General features: G+C 40.3%; 2 protein-coding genes across 3 annotated transcripts in view; one reads left to right on the top strand and one right to left on the bottom strand.

Annotated features, from left to right (window-relative positions):
- The window catches only part of syk (spleen tyrosine kinase), a 35,279-nt gene extending 29,591 nt beyond the window's left edge, over nt 1-5,688 (bottom strand). For both annotated transcript variants that reach the window (XM_061262926.1, XM_061262927.1), the window contains exon 1: nt 5,368-5,688. The gene's annotated coding sequence lies outside the window, so the exon portion shown is untranslated. The remainder of the gene's footprint in view (nt 1-5,367) is intronic.
- Nucleotides 5,689-13,637: 7,949 nt separating this feature from the next.
- On the top strand, nt 13,638-16,187 carry LOC133105481 (GTP-binding protein Di-Ras2). The gene is made up of 2 exons (XM_061215618.1): nt 13,638-13,762; nt 15,573-16,187. Exon 2 carries the CDS (start codon nt 15,588-15,590, stop codon nt 16,185-16,187), a length of 600 nt encoding a protein of 199 aa, XP_061071602.1. The 5' UTR covers nt 13,638-13,762; nt 15,573-15,587.
- Nucleotides 16,188-17,736: the final 1,549 nt, after the last annotated feature.

Genomic DNA, 17,736 nt, shown 5'->3' with positions numbered 1-17,736 from the left:
ATGGCACTGAGGTGACAAGAAAAAAAACTAAATATTTGCGGGTTTTCGAGCTCCGCGTTCAGGCGCACGCTAAACTTGCAGAGCCGCACAAAATACACCAGTACAGCCAGCCGCTGGGAATGCAACTCAGACGCACATGACGAGCTTTAAACCGTCTGATTCACACCACTGCCGGCAGGCTAGCGCTTCAGAGTGACGTACAGTTGATTAGACTAAGCAGGAGACAATCCTCCCCTGGAGCAATACAGGGTTAAGGGCCTTGCTCAAGGGCCCAACGGCTGTACGGAGCTTATTGTGGCTACATCGGGATTAGAACCACCGACCTTACGTGTGCCAGTCATTTACCCTAACCACTACGCTACAGGCCGCCCAGACGCTCTTATCCAGAGCGACGTACAACGAAGTGCAGATCAAACACAAGTACAAGTGCGAAGAGGACCTGAGAGGACAGTACAGTTTCGAGTCCTTGCGTAACCATACAGATACAATCGGAACCCTTGAAGAAAACATCAACTTCCAAACTAGCATACCATGGTTGGCAGCTAGAATACCCGCGAGTACAACAATACAATAGCTAATACAAAACACAACAATATCTATATATAACTATAAAAGTGCCATTATAGTCTATGGCATGTCTATGGCATATACAAGGCTAATCATGGTGGTGAGGTAGGGAGGGAAAGGTGCAGCCTGAAGAGATGAGTCTTCAGTCTGCGTTTGAAGTCTTTCACACAGTCAGTCAGTCTTTCACACACCGATGGCTCGATGGTTAGCCGTTGCAGTTTGACTTTTGTCTCTTTTTTCGTTTGTATGTTAAACTGAAAGCCAGCCGGACCAAATAAGCGACAAAGCGGCTGCTTTGCTTCGATTTCCAGACGAGGAAGATGAGAAAGATGAAGAAAAAAGGCTGCATATAATAAACAACGTAGATAATAATCTGCAGTATATCTTATGTTCAAACACATGGGCGTATGCTTTTATTTCAATACATTACCTGTCATGTTTCAATGTTTTTTTATTAAGTAATCTAATTTTTCCTCAAAACAATTCAGTCAAAATTATTGGCACCCTTTACAATTATTGTAAATAAAATAAAACAGTGAAATTCTTCATTGTAGTCTAAAGGATGATGAGGCAGCAAACGTGCAAAATCCCATCATCTATCTGCATGGGAAAAGCCAATGTCAATTCAGAAGACACAGATGGCAATCGACCATCTGGTAAAATACATCACTGATTAAACATACCACTTAGCACAGTAAGTACAATAATTTAAAAAATGTAAACATATAGAATGGTCGGACTGGAACTTGCCAGTAAGCAGACGCAAGTGCATGTTGTCCTCACGGACGGTGAGGGATATGGTGATTGAGGCCATAAAGAACCCATGGATAACAGTTTAAGAGTTGCCGAGATTGGTTGCGTCTTGGGGTCACCAAGTCTCAAAAAAACCCCATAAAATGGCACCTCCATAGCAAGTAGTTGGTAGTATATTGTGACAGAGTGCAACATGACAATGGACACCAATATGGAGGGGTGACATGGCTCAGGCAGTAAGAGCAGTCGTCTGGCAGTCGCCCGGGCTGTGTCGAAGTGTCCCTGAGCAAGACACCTAACCCCCAAATGCTCCTGACGAGCTGGTCGGGGCCTTGCCCGGCAGCCAATCGCCGTCGGTGTGTGAGTGTGTGTATGAATGGGTGAATGGAGAAGCATCAATTGTACAGCGCTTTGGATAAAGGCGCTATATAAAATGCCTGCCATAAAATACCTGCCAATATGACAGCAAACCATTCACCCATAAAAAGCACTCATAGTACTTAAGTCAAACGCAGGAGAATGGAACCTTTCCCCAACAGCATAGATCAGTCGCGCCCTTTGAGTTATGGACTTTAAGTTAGAAAAAGGTGAATTGGTTTTATTTGCCCAGCCATTTGATACTGTATCTTAATTCAATGTCTCTGTAGCCTTGTCTGTAAAACAATAGAAAAACAATATATATAGCATGCAAAGCATGAATGCATGTTTGAAGGTTCATTCCATGATTGTTGATGCTAAACAATTTGTTTATACTGGTTTGAAGCAACATTATCCTGCAAAATTACTTCTGACGGTCAGTTGTTCCAGTATTTCAGGTAGCACAAACTTTGAGCAGGGTCACAGTGTTAAACACAATGGCACGAAGGAAGGAGCTCTCTGTTTACTTATTTTCATCTACATTAACCAATATTACATGAAATAAATACTTGAATAGTACTTGGTTTCTGATTTATCTTGTGTTAAATGTTTAATTATCACTGCAAACTACTGTATTTCTATGTAATTTATGTTTAAATGATTGTACTTAACTGAACTGAGAGGAAATGGTCATGTCTGATTAGACTTTGGGTGTGCAAAACGGACTCCATTTTCAGCAGAGCTCTCTGCTCAGACCTATCAGCCCTCATCATACACTTGCACACGGTTATTTATAGACTCCACCACACAGGTAGTCTGGATGGTAAGCTCTGAAATCAGCATCTAAAAGTCTTCATGGCTGACGCATTCCTTTTGGTTAGCGCCATTAGACCCATGAAGTCACATTCAAATCAATTATTAAATACAGTACATTAACAACATTTCTTCTCTGAATTAAGACCATTTCAGATTAGCTGATATTTATATAAAAAAATAAAGGTCAATAAAGTTCTCAGAGGGGAAAAATAAGGACAATGTAGTGCATCCAACAAGTAAGTTTCTTTTTATTATTTTTATTAGCCTTCTAAGCCTTACAGAAAGTATACTTGCACTGCATGTTGCACTTGCATATTCATTGGGTACTGAAATATGACCAAGCATATGCATTTCAGCTACGAGGACTTCTTCAGAGCAGGTATCCTATTGTATTCCTCTTACTTTATATGCAGTGCATTAAATAAAATGGCTGGGTGATTTATTATATTTCAATACATACAATTACCGTGAGAATTTATTGTAGTTTCAATTTCGGTTGCAATCATTTTATGTACTATTATTTCAGTTCCTGTTGAGAGGCCTGGACTGTTTTCTTTCAAGCGTGCTAAAATATGAGCATGACACACAACTGGCAGTATAAATTTCAGACACAGCTCCACTCTCGACCACAGGAAACGTAAAATAACCGAGGCTCAGCCGCGTCGGCTGTGACTATATCTACTGCTCTTAAAAGCTCATCATTTCATTACACACAAGCAGAAGCCTTCACGGGGAACATATTCATTCACATAAACGAGCAGGCCATTCCCAATAAGGACCTGTATTTCAACTTTAGTATAGAGCGTGTGACGCTAGCTCTTTTTGAATCTTCAGCCCATTTGTAGGAAGTATCAATGCACGAGGGGTAAATACACATTGTTTGAAAATTAAGTGAATCCACATAAGTATGTAACATTAAAGGACAGTTTTGCGGACACAGATTAAGCCTGGTCCTAGATTAAATTCAATTTTGAATGTTCTCCAAAACTCAATTTAGTCAGTACTAGGCTAAATCTGTGTGTGTCAAGCCGTACCAGTAACACCCATTAGTAACACACTCATTTTTCATTTGTTCTCTTACCATCACATAAAAGATAGATTGTTTGCAGGTATAATGAGCCTACAATTTTGTTGTTTTAAGTAATATTTTATATATTACCGTACTACTGTATGTATCATGATATATTAACTTTTTTTTTTTGTACTGAGAATGCAATAAGAGCAACAATAAAAAATACAAACACATTTTTAACCAGTTCTGGACTCAACGTCTTCAAGGTTTTGTTTGAATGCCAGTATTTACTAAAATTCAAGTTTAAGTCAAGCTCAAGTGAGGCCAAGCATGGCTGCCATCATTAAAATACATATCACCGCAAGAGGTGGACATACAGTGCATATGTATGTACATAAATAAACATGTGTAAAACCTGAGAATAATCCCACTGCTAAATAATGGGTCTGGTAGCCCCTGGATCCCATGTCGTTGTTCAAATATTTGAGATGAAAGTAACATTTGCAATGTAAAACCACCAATGAGTTTATCAAAGGAAGTCAGCTTCAAGTACAAGACATATCTCTCTACTTAACACAATATTAACCCTATCTGCTTGGATTCTGATGGACTGAAAGAGCAGGCTATACTGTAGATTTGTAATACAAATATTTTGAAGCAATTATTATACTTTGGTTTTTGGGATACATTTTTTTCTAAAAATAATCATAAATAACCATACATTTTCTAAACTATGCAATATGCATAAGACATTTGTGTATTTGGCTATGAACATTTTTTCTTGATGAATTTCAGTATTGGGGTAAAGCAATAAGGCAACTGCATTTGCAATTCACACCAAAATGAACCATCATTCCAACTGGAAATTTCTCAATACAATTACAGAAAGTCAAAAACATATCTCAAATGTATGTCTCAAATGTATGTTAGTACCATAAAAACCAAAGATTTGTATCTGTAAAATGCATGCTGCAGTAAAAACCTCACTTGAAAAGCTCTTGGCGGTAACAGTTTTTGTCATTACAAAGACTGTTTTTCTAAATTGCTCGTCTTTATATCTCAACGATATATAAAAATATTAAAAACCAAAAAGAAATATAAATATACATGTACTCTACTTTTAACATAGCAATATCTGAAGAATGTCATTGAATTTAATTGAGTAGTCACATTCATTTTTTCAGTTTGTGTGAATACTAGGGTAGATTCAGTCAGCCATAATTAATGAAATACATTTCTCCAAATTTACATCATGTCTTAACTATGATGAACACCATTGTTCTAGTTCTTGTCCTGAGGTCACTATTTCTCTTAGTACTTAAACTAATAGCAGAATTACCAGTAGATCTCACATTTATATTTAATTTACAAATATTATCTTCTATTGATGTGTTTCATTTTGACATTCTGTATGCTTTGTGACATAAAACTACTAGAATGAATCATACATGTCATTTTTAAATATCATTCATGACAGCCAAAACAACTCTTGATTGCTCTTACTTTTTTGCAGACTGGTTATAATACTGATCATAATTTCCTCGAGTGTCGTTCTGTGAAAAGCTGGCAGTTTCCCCTTTAGGAAACTATTCAGCAAATTTTAAAACTACAAATTTTACATGACTATATTTAAGAAAATATATCAATTCTTGATTTTTATGGTGGTATGTATAAAGTTATTTGACCTTGAATATTTAGAAAGTCTTACAGCAGCAGTCGAAACGGTCCACCTATTCCACTGAACAGATGGATTTATCCACAGCCAGGAATGAGCTCCAGTCTCTGCTTCACAGACAGAGGTTTGGAAATGGAACCATCCCAACAATAAAAGGTCACGTCGAAAACAATTTAAAAATGTTTACCTTGTAAAGATGTGCCCACTGTCCTCTAGATGAACCAGCGTCCCCAGGCGGCAGTGACCATGTTCAACTGCAGGAGTGGACTGAACAGGATACAGCAACGCTTGACGCACAGGACTTTCAGACACAACTGTAGGGCCAGGAACAATCAGGCTGAGAGACTGCACCAATTCTAAAACACATACAGAAACCTAAGCTCTCTATCTTTACTAGAAACGCCTTTTTTTCCCTTCTCCTTCCAACCCACAATACTCTCGTATGTCCAACCCAGCTCTGGCTGAGACTAGCTTTTACAGGGTACAATATGCAATGTGGAAGTGTAGATACAGTTCCTCATTTTAAGTAGCTTGCTGCAACTTCCTTAGTTACGTTTTTTTAATGTTTGACTTCCCCCTTTTATCTGAAGCACTGTGCTAAGTTAACTTCATTTAAGGACAGGCTTTGTGGTGGTGTCCACAGGCTGAATTATGGCTACATTAGCAGGCACTGACTATGAGGAATTTTATCCTAGAGTAACCATAGAATTGAATTTGTCTGGGGACCCCATTAACTGGCAATAATGGCTGGGTGCTATAGGTAGGGGTAGGAGGAGTCCACACAGTAGTAGCAGAGGTGAGCCCTTTCTGGTGTAACACATATGTTCTAATAATGTTCTTAACTGATCTGAATAATAATGTTCTTAACAAACGGAACGCTACCTAACAATTATTTTTAAGCATAAACTACTCTTCAAATAGCTATACAAATCAAATGAGAGCATATGATTTTGCAAACCTCCAATCCAAAATATATTTGGATTGTGAACCAAGTTTATGTATTGAATTCCAACACTGCAATAAAGATGAATTATATCTACATTGGGCTCCAGAATTATAAACCCTTAATAAAAATTGGGGGGGAAAAAGCTCCATATAATAATATGGATAATGATCTATATTATATTCAAACATTCAGGAATCTCAGTATTTCAGTACATTTACTCTCTACTGTAGATAAAATCAAACAAAGTGAAATTGGCAATACAATTTTACTTTAATTTAGTTTATCTCAATCTAAAAGAACTGTATTGTGTCTTTCCATTACTTCTCCAAATGGAACATTTTGGTCATACGCACCATTGACATGTTTTGTATGAAAAGTTATAGGAAAATGCTCATGGGTGTCATCTTTGCCAGGGCTGTTTGCACAAAGTATTGAACCAGGGGTGCCAATAATTGTGGAGCCTGCTTTTTTGCAGAAATACATTTTTTATTTGAGATATATAAGACTTTGGTTGATTCCATTGAATCATTAATAAGGTGCACTACTTTACTTTGTTGGAAAATAAAGCTTATGTCAGTAACTATTATTCTTTAGTTTCACTTTTTGTGAAACTATAACTGTCAGCAAACCTCAGCAATTTCCCCCTCTTGATTTCTTCTATTTTTGCATATTTGTCCCACTAAATGGTTTCACATTTTCATACAAAATGTAATATAAGACAAGGAGAACATAAGGAAACACAAAATACAGTTTTTTAACATTACGTTACATTAATGGCATTTTGGCAAACACTCTTATCCGTAGTAACGTACAGTTGATTTGGCTAAGCAGGAGACAATCCTCCCCTGGGGCAATGCATGGTTAAGGGACTTGCTCAAGGGCCCAACGGCTGTGCGGATCTTATTGTGGCTACACCGGGGATCGAACCACCGACCTTGCGTGTCCGAGTCATGGACCTTAACCACTACAGGACAGGCCGCCATTGCATGTGCCAGTGTCTTTCAATTGTATTAGTCCAGTTGAATCCGTACTGAAGTTAGTGAACATTGTACCCATGTGCATAACTACATTACAGATGACTGCACTTGGCATGGGCATGGTCCCTCCAGCATCTATGCAAAAACAAACATGGCCAAAAGAACAAGGCAGGAAAAGAGCACATTGAAGCTCAACACCACAACCACTCGTGCATGCAAACCGCTCTAGCATTCTACAGTGTGAGTCGACAAGGGGAATTTGGAGTACAAACACATTTAGGAGGGTGTAACAAAAGTCCTTCTGCGTCTCTACACAACAGACGCAGTAATTGCAGGCTGTTTTCTTACGGGGGCTGCTGCCAAATACGCAAAAGCATATGCATTATGTTCAAAACAATTTGCAGCCACCATAAACATTTGCAGGCTAGGATTTTCAGAATGTTTAATGAAAATTCTAATTCAGTGTTCTAGAACTCCCCTGCTTTCAATTAAAAGTAGAATGTTAGAATTAAAGCATTAGAATGTTCAGCTAAGAACATTCTAATCACATATTTGTGAGCTCACACCTTAAAGGTTTAAAGAAAGGTGTTTGTAGGAGTGTGGAAACAGTATATTATGCATGTATTCTGTCATGCACATGTGGTTGGCAGTCTAACACTATGCATATTAAACTGAGATATTAAACTTATAATTCAGAGGTTGCAGGTTTGAATACAGCTGGGGCACTGCTAACTGTGCACATGGGTAAGGTACTTAACCTCAATTGCTTCAGTAAATATCAAGCTGCTTCAACAGGCTGCATGCTCAAAAAAGGTTGTGAAAGTCTAAGAGCCAAGCAATAAATAGATGCTAAATATAGACAGAGCAAAACTAATTTGAGAGGAACTTACTGGACAAAGACTGGAGGAAAGATGTAAGACACAGAAATACTTTTCACCCCCCCCCCACACACACACACACACAACTGTACCTACTACTGTCCTCATCAAATCAATCTTTTCTAGTGATTTTTTCAGAATAGTGACTTGAAGATGCTGCACGGAGTAGCAGAAAATGAAGAAAAAGAGAAAAACAAACAAACAGGCATAAACATCCAAATAACACATGAGGTAAAGAAAACTCCCAGAGGAGAGACAGACAGACGTCTCCTCGACAGACAGGGCTTTTGTCTCTGCATACACAGCACAGTCTAATTCTCACCTTGGCAAAGATGAACAAATCAGATTTCATAAAATAATACAATTATCCCTGATGCAACATCAATATATAGCAAAATATTGCAATAATTACATTGAATTATACATTGAAATATATAGGTGGACCCTACATATATTCCCCATTATATCCAAATAATTAATAGGCCATTCAAGACAACATAATGCCAGATATATTGACATAATTTATTCATAGGCCATACATCGTTATATGTCAGATATATTCCAGACCATATATAACTATATATTTTGATATTTACTGAAATTAAATGTATTCAAGACCGTATGTGGCTATGCATAACAAGCATAACAATACTGAGTCTTCTTCTACAGTGTTTTAGGAGATTAGTGTACACTTTCAGGGGATCTTTGACCATTTCTTCATTCAAACTATTTTAAAATCCCCCAAATTTTAATTTGGGTTCAAACCTGGAGACTGAGATGGCCATTGCAAAACATCAGTTTTCTGAGCAACATTCCATACAGAAATCTAGTATTATATGTATCATATATGCCAGTTTTCATTATATATGTCCATATATTGTAGGTTTCTGTATGGGATGGGGCAGATTCAATATTATATGTAGAGCGTTCTCTTTAAGTTTGAACAAGAATGTCATTAAAATGTAATCAGGTCATTGCTACCAGGGAAGTACAATGCACATGTAACACGAACATCATTTAAATTCAAACGATACACACAAATCCCATAGAATTAATGCAATAATGCAGCCCGACACCATCATGAGCTAGTTCACAAAAATCTATGTGGACATAATATATGATATGTGTGGAGACACTTCATATAATATAACCCATTCATTTCTTCATTAATTTCCATTGTTAGCTGACCTGTTGTTTGGTGATCATTAGCACTGTGAATAGCTTGTACAGATGAGGTAGATTGCACTAGATAGCCGTGTAGGGCAGAGTGCATCTGTGCGGCACTGACTACTGTGCCCTGCCACTCTTACACACTAGGACAGTATTATCGTTCACGGTTGCATTTTTTCCATTTTGCACGCCATAGACTGACATAAAAATACTGTTCATAACAGGCAAACATTAATCATTTTATGGATTGGATTGCTATTAACTGGAATATACACAGAATATGTGCACTGAAATACATTTCTGAATACTGAAAGCTGCACATTCCACATCTTATAATTGTATGCATGCATTTCTTCACAACTGTGCATAGGCCTATTTCTCTTATACCTTGAACTTGGATCTATAATTGACTCTGATTTGACAGTAACAGTGCACTGTTCTAGCTTTGTTTTTACGGATATGCATGTCAGCCGATTTGGATTAGAACGGCAGCCAGACGCTTATAATGACAAGGTAGAATTTCGCACGTTAAAATGAGCAGTATCGCATATTTGACGGTGATGTTTCCCTAAATGATGAACCTTGATGAAACCGTTAGCATAAACGTATAGTTTTAACAAAACAAGCAGATTTGTTCGTTCGGCACTTCGGTCTCTGTATCTTCTCACCGTCATTTTAGGTATGTGTCGCCAGATACGATTCCTCTAAGGAAAAAAAGGCTAGAAATGGATTTCACTCACCAGGTACAGCGGGAACGATTGAATGGCTGTGTCGCACGCCACTTGTATTGTTATTCGTCGCAAATCCGCCAGGGGGCAGTGTGTGTACTTCGCTGGACTGGAGCATGTACTGTATTTTGGAGATGGCTTATAGACACATCTCTACAGACCCCCTTTGTATACTGCAGACTTCCCAAAACAATAATTTGGTTTGATATATAAATGATGTGTCATTCAGCAATCCAGAGGCAGGCACAAACAAAAACATGCATGGCTACATTTTAGTCGATTTCAGATCGTTTTGATTGCTGCTGTATGTGTCACTATCATCATCAAGATAATAATGGCAGTCAGAGAAATGCCGGTTCGATCCCTGGCCCTGGGTGTGTCGAAGTGTCCCCGAGCAAGACCCCAAACGCTCCTAACAAGCTGATTGGTGCCTTCAATGGCAACCTTTCGCCTTTGGCTTGTGAGTGTGTGTGAATGAGTCAGTGAGAGGCATTAATTCAAAATGGCTTTGGATAAAAGCACTACATAAAATTCAATACATTTTACTTTTTTTTTTTTGGTTTTGCCATTTTGTTACATGGACCCACCACTTGAAATGCAGATAATGGTAAATTAATAATATCTGATGATGATGTGTTAATCAGCTGAAACTTTTATCTCAAGCAAATAACAGTAGATTAGACTAAGAAGGGGACAACCCCCCTGGAGCAATGCAGCGGTTAAGGGCCCTGATCAAGGGCCTGACAGCTACGCAGCCGGCATCACGGTCACACTGGGGCTTGAACCACCAACCTTCCAGGGCCAAGTCATGTACCTTAGCCACTAGGCTACCAGCGGCCCTATCACTCCTTCGGTTCCTGGGGGGTTGTGCGGTGTATTACTGGTGCATGCTTCTTTAGCAAGATGGCAGTAATATCAGATTCCCTCACTCGCCCACCTACTGCCTTTGAGTGAACAACCCCTGCAGGGATAATAAATGGCCACTAGAGGGCGAAAAGGTTAAAAAAATTAAGTGACTCCTCAACAGTTCTTTCACATTACATTATTGGCATTTGCCAGAGCGACGTACAGTTGATTAGACTAAGAAGGAGACAATCCTCCCCTGGAGCAATGCAGGGTTAAGGGCCCAACGGCTGTGCGGATCTTATTGTGGCTACACCGGGATAGGAACCACAGACCTTGTGTGTCCCAGTGACTTACCTTAACCACTACGCTACAGGCCACCCCACACATATGCCGTAATTGTGATTTGATGTTATTGCTGTTATGTAATCTGTCTGACCTGTCAAAGACTGGATGCCCAGAGGACCACAGCTCCTCTTCAATGGGTGTTGTTTTGCTTATCGTTGTTTGTGCCATTTAAAAGCGTGCTATGACACACAAAGCAATACAACAACACAGTCCAGAAAGGGTTTTCACACACAACACAGAGGTGAAGAAACTCCCCAATCAGCCAAGCAGAATTGAGTACTCACCCTGGCCATGCCATAGATGCATAATGTACTTTTTAAATCTGTCCTCTTATTAATATTTTAAGATGAATTCTAATTGTCTTGTGTAAGGACACAACACATACCGTCTAGTCCCTATTTGGAAAGCAGTTGAAGTAAAACAGTGCAGACTGTTTTAATATGAAGGTTTTTACATCCAGATTGGGTGAACCATATGAGAATTACTGTCCTTTTATACATAGTCCACCCAATTTTAGGGGACCAAAAGTAATTGGACAATTGGCTGCTCAAATGTTTCTTGGAAAGGTGTGTTAAGTTTTCGTCATTACTTCATGCATAAAAGAGCCAGCAAAAGGTCTAGAGTTGATTCTAGGATGTGCCATGTGCACTTGGAGTCTGTTGTTGTCTCACAACATGAGGACTAAAGATGTCTCAATGGCAGTAAAGTTGGCCATCATTCGGCTAAAAAATCTGAATAAATTAATCAGAGACATAGCCAAAACTTTAGGTGTCAAAATAAACTGTTTGGTACATTATTAAGAAACAAGAATGCACTGTTGATCTGAGCCATGGAAAGTGACCTGGTAGACCATGGAGGACCAGTGTAGTGGATGACTGAAGTATCCTTCGAATGGTGAAGAAAACTCCCTCTGTAACTGTTCAACTCTCCAGGATGTAGGCATAGATGTGTCAAAGTCAACCATCAAGAGAAGACTATGGTAGCATAACCTCAGAGGGCTCACCACAAGATCCTGGTAAGGCTCAAGAATAGAATGGCCAGGTAACAGTTAATAAAAACATACATTTAGAAACCTGCAGAGTTCTGGAAAAAGTATTAGGTACAGATGAGATGAAGATCAACCTGTACCAGAGAGATGGAAAGAGGAAAGTGTGGAGAAATGTGGTGGAGGTAGTGTTATGGCTTAGACATGTATGGCTGCCACGGGAACTGACTCTGTTGCGTACATTGATGATGTCATTGATGATGTCACTGCTGATGGCAGCAGCAGGAACAAAGCCAAAGTAAACAGAAACATCTTGTCGGCTCAGATCCAAAGAAATGATTGGACGATGCCTCATCATGCACCGGGACAATATATGCAGCCAATGCAACCAAAAAAAAGGAATGTTCTTGATGGGCCAAGTCAACCACCAGACCTCAATCCAATTTAGCATGCATTTCAAAACCAAATCCTTTGGAAGTAAATATCCTTGGTTGCCTTAGTTATTGGCATTTGTCAACATGAGAACCAGAGTTGTGCCAATGAAAGTCAAGGAAGCCATTGTGAGGTTGAGAAATATGAAAAGAATTGGCCAAACAATAATTACGATATGGAACATCATTAAGAAGAGAGCCCTTATAGTTCACTGTAATAACAATTCCTCAGAGAAAAAGTTCAGGAACTTCAATTAGACCAAAGAGGCCAAAATGGAATCATGAACAGAAACGTTTATCAAGACATTCGGCCAAAAAACTGTATGCGCAACATGATTCTAAGCATACTGTACCTCAAAAACCAAAAAATGGTTATCTGACAAAAAAAAAAAAAGTTTTGCCTTTTCAATGGCCAACTCAGTCTCGAGATTTGATCATGATTGAAAATGTGTTATTTGAATTGAAGGGGGCAGTCGTCACACACAGACCAAAGGATCTGAAGAATCTTCACTGAATCTGTTAGCAGGAATGGTCAAATATAACCCCAAATGTGGCGGGAATATTTGACCACTCCTCATAAAAACCATAATGATATATATACTCTGCAGTGTTATCATTTACACTGGGAAGGTGCACAAAGTAGTGAAAACAAAAGGCTCCAGTTTTTCTGATAAGTTATCAGGGTTAAATAATGAATTATATCTAGACACGTACGTATATACATATGCATTCTTATGCAAAACTGCCCGGTTTTGGAGGATTGCATGAGCACACTTTGGGGGAAAATAGCTTAAGAAGTATTCAGACGGTCACTTGCTCAAGGAGGTCTGATTAAATCGGCTCTCAATCACATGCAGCAATTCATTTGACTATGAATTCAGTACAGTAGTTTGAAACATTACACATTTTTCGACGGAGTTGAGCAGCTCCTGGAGACATATCAGATATACTGTATTTGAAATGGTATTAGCCCCTTTATTCACACAAGTAGCCCACGCTGCGTGGGACCCTTGAATTGTGTTGTTCGCATGTTTCAGAAGAGGGAACGATAGCAGTGAATTCCGCCTTACGTCATCGGGAGAGAAACCTCGCAGGGACGCAAATCTCTCCTGCAAGCTGCGCCTTTAAATATCAGAGCCTCCGCGCGGATGGTTTTAGAGGCATTGCAGACCTCATTGCAGACAAACGGGCAAGGCTCTCGTTAATTTGGAGGCATTCGGTTCAATATGAGATCTGAAGTCTAGATTCTCACCATTTCATCGCTAACATTGTTACAGTAAGTACTTGGGTTATGATTCGTGTTTTTGTATCATAAGAAAATGTATGATCACATACAATTTTAAAATAACCTTTCATAGTCTTTCATAGCTTTCATTATATTTATATGGTTTGCACATAATTCCATGGTTTGCACATTCATTTTAATAATACTGCCAAGCATCATAGATTATGCGGTAGAGGTATTTCTTGTTTTGACTGCATTAGCGGCACGTCGAGGCTTCTGCTGTTTGGCAAAGCTACATTTGGTGCATTACATTTCAGATAAATTCTAGTGTCAGTGAGGGTTTGTGGTCGATAGGGATTTGCTTCAAATGGTAGCTAATCTGACACGAATGGTCTCAAAACCTGTAGGTCGCAATGTTTGTTTACTGCTATAATTATAATTATAGTATAAAACGGAAGCTTGTCACTTGCATAGGCTATAGCCTGCGCGAGCTTTTCATGAAGTGTTACTAAAAAAAATTAATGACCGGCTTTTGAGTTTTACACCGTTGGGCTGGCCATCTAAAAACCGACGAAGTGCTGTAATTCAACCTCATCACTTACAACCGTGTTTCAGGCGTGGTGCGGGGCTCACGTTGTGTTTTTAATCAGTGCATTGTCTTGTACAGTAGCCTAATTGATTTCGCCTTTCTCTTTTCCGCTATATGTAGTTGCTGAGTAAGCATATGGTGTTAGGCTGTAGACATTGCTCGAAATCTATCACCGTGGCCAGCTTTCTTTCGTTTATTCTCGGCGCTGTGAGGATAAAATCGATGAAATCCCGGTCGAAAGACACTCTTGTATGTGGACAAAAAGGAATTAACGCTCAGTATTACTTCTTAACGGCTTGACACGTGCACGTCGCCCTCACGTTTGTGGTTTGAGGATTATTTTTAATCCCGTTGTAGGATGTAAATGGAGACGAGGGTGCGCTACTGTTATGCGAAGTCTGGTTTGTCAGTAGTTTTTGACACGTACATAAGCAGTGCGCATACATTACGTGAAATTGGAGTCCGGAAATGTATGATCAGGAAGTTAAGAATGTGTCAGGTGCAGTAGACTAAAGTTATATACCCTAATGTGTGCGTGCACGCAGAGCTGTCCCTGGTCCCTAAACTTTTGGGGGCCTAGGCAAAACATAATTTCGGGTCCCCTCCAAAATGTTGGCACCATCTCATTCTTCTGCTGCTTGGAAACAAATGCTGTTGCTGCAGAAACTGGGGGTCCTAGGGGCAGTCCTTGATCTGTGTCTATCTGTCTCTCTCTCTCTCTTTTGCTTTCTCTCTCTCTCCATCTCTCTCTTTCTCTCTCTTTCTATTTCTCTCTCTCCATCTCTCTCTCTCTCTCTCTCTCTCTCTCTCTCTCTCTCTCTCCTCTCTCTCTCTCTCTCTCTCTCTCTCTCTCTCTCTCTCTCTCTCTCTCTCTCTCTCTCTCTCTCTCTCTCTCTCTCTCTCTCTCTCTGTAGCCTACATACTGCTGGTCTAAAGTAACTGTTCACATGTCACCCTGTTATCTGGGCTGACTTGTTTCATTATGTGTTCAATGTAATAATGTTATTATTATTATTATCACTTATTACTCATTATTATGACAAATTTCCATCGTATTCTGTTTCAAGACAGAACTGAAGCTAGGAAATTAGCACAACACGGCAGGGATATGGCAGTTTTAAAGGAAAGATATTGAAAAGCCCTGACATCAGGCTTCGGAGCTAGTGAGAAGCACTTAGCAGGAGATCTTCGCTGTTGATTATGTGCATGAGGCAGTGCGTACAGTAAATGTCCGATCAGTGAGAGATTGCGCTTGCTCCCCCACGCACCCAGGTCCCGTGAGGAACCATGCCCGAGCAGAGCAATGACTACCGCGTGGTGGTGTTCGGCGCCGGCGGCGTGGGCAAGAGCTCGCTGGTGCTGCGCTTCGTGAAGGGCACGTTCCGCGAGAGCTACATCCCCACCGTCGAGGACACCTACCGCCAGGTGATCAGCTGCGACAAGAGCATCTGCACCCTGCAGATCACCGACACCACGGGCAGCCACCAGTTCCCCGCCATGCAGCGCCTGTCCATCTCAAAGGGCCACGCCTTCATCCTGGTCTACTCCGTCACCAGCAAGCAGTCGCTGGAGGAGCTGAAGCCCATCTTCGAGCAGGTGTGCCAGATCAAGGGGGACGTGGAGAGCATTCCCATCATGCTCGTGGGCAACAAGTGTGACGAGGGCCACGGGCGGGAGGTGGAGACGGGCGAGGGCGAGGCCGTGTCCAAGAAGTGGAAGTGCGCCTTCATGGAGACGTCGGCCAAGACCAACCACAACGTCAAGGAGCTGTTCCAGGAGCTGCTCAACCTGGAGAAGCGCAGGACTGTCAGCCTCCAGATCGACGGCAAAAAGAACAAGCAGCAGAAACGGGCCGAGAAGCTGAAGGGGAAGTGTGTGGTCATGTGAGCAGGGAGGGAGGGAGGGAGGGAGGGGAGGGGGAGGGAGGGAGGGGAGGGGGGTCTGGTGCTCTGGCTCGCTCAGAGTGCCACTGAGAGAGGCCGCGCGTGAGGGGGGATGGAAGACACGCACTGGTCACGACGCACCGCGCTAAACGACAAAAAAGTTTACACTGAACACTGAACGGAGGAGGCCGTTTCAGCGACGATTTCGGTCAGATTGCTTTCCTTATTTCCCTTATCTTTTTGCAAGAAGAATACCAACGTCAAGCTATATTTAAATAACAACAATAAACACCAGTTCTACTCCTAAACTGAATATGCTTTTGAATGAGTAATACACCCCAAGCTTGCAACAGAAGGGAAAGAATGAACTCATCTGCTAGTTTGTACTAGTGCAAGACTCTTTCACCGGTTTCTACGCTTGACTACCCTTTCAACCTCCACCAATCACAGAGTCATTCAGAGCAGGCCTCCGCCTATCAGAGGCATTCAGAATAGGCCTCCACCAATCACAGAGCAGGGAGAAAAAATGAGGTGCATGGGTCTTGCTGACATTATAACCAGCGTACGGCGGACATGATTTGGCCATAGAAAAGAAGAACACAACAAAGAAAAAAACAGAGTTTTTTTTTCAATTAAATTGGCGCAATATGTTTCCTCAGAAATGTATTGTAGAATATGTAAATATTGACCTCCAAAGAGCAGTGATATGCTGAAGCAATACGTGCGAATGTCTGAGGAGCTACCCGTTCATGAAAGAGTTGAAAGGTCAGCTAACTAGTTTTTGAGGGGAATTGTAACCATAACCATTGACATTTCATTAAGCTCAGTGGTCTTGTTTTTTTTGTATAATTTGTTTCCTTGTGTTTTGCATTTATGTTATACTATAACTTCACTGTAGCATATTTTTGTTTGCCTTCATGCGAAAAGAAGGTAAGAAGAAAGAAAATGTAAGTAAAATGGGAAGTGGATACATCCAGTATGACAGTGTAATGTGGTTGTAAATTAATACAAACTGTCTACTGCACCTACAATTTGAGATGTATTGTGAAAAACATTGGTTTCCATCATTTCTAAGACAGACAAACCTATAACAGTGAGATTTTGTATACTTCCACCAACTGTACTAGCACCGGAACCAGTTTTAAAACAGAAAGAGGATAAAGACCATTTTTGGTCTTGGATTGATTCAGCATTGGGCTGCCATTACTTATGGCCTGTCCATGGTGTATTCCTTCCGTTCGCCCAATGCATGCTGGGATAGGCTCTTGTGACCCTGACCCAGAATAAGTGGGTTAGATAATGGATGGATGGATGATTATTATGACAGTCTTTTGGGATCTGTGGAGATTTCATTCAATTTCTTTCTAATGAAAAGGCAGAGAGTGAAGGTTTTACTGATTTACAGCAATTGCACATTTACTGTTTTGCATTACTGTGCTTATGAGCTGTTTATGGCACTTACTGCAGTGGGAGTTATGGAGGCAACGGGTCATTTTTGAATCAGGTTTATTTATTACTTGTATCAGTTGTTTATGATATGTGCTGATATGCAA

The sequence above is a fragment of the Conger conger genome, chromosome 12 (genome assembly GCF_963514075.1).
Source record: "Conger conger chromosome 12, fConCon1.1, whole genome shotgun sequence".
Taxonomy (NCBI): domain Eukaryota; kingdom Metazoa; phylum Chordata; class Actinopteri; order Anguilliformes; family Congridae; genus Conger; species Conger conger.
The sequence above is the reverse complement of the archived record's forward strand: the minus strand, read 5'-3'. Positions and strand labels throughout refer to the sequence as shown.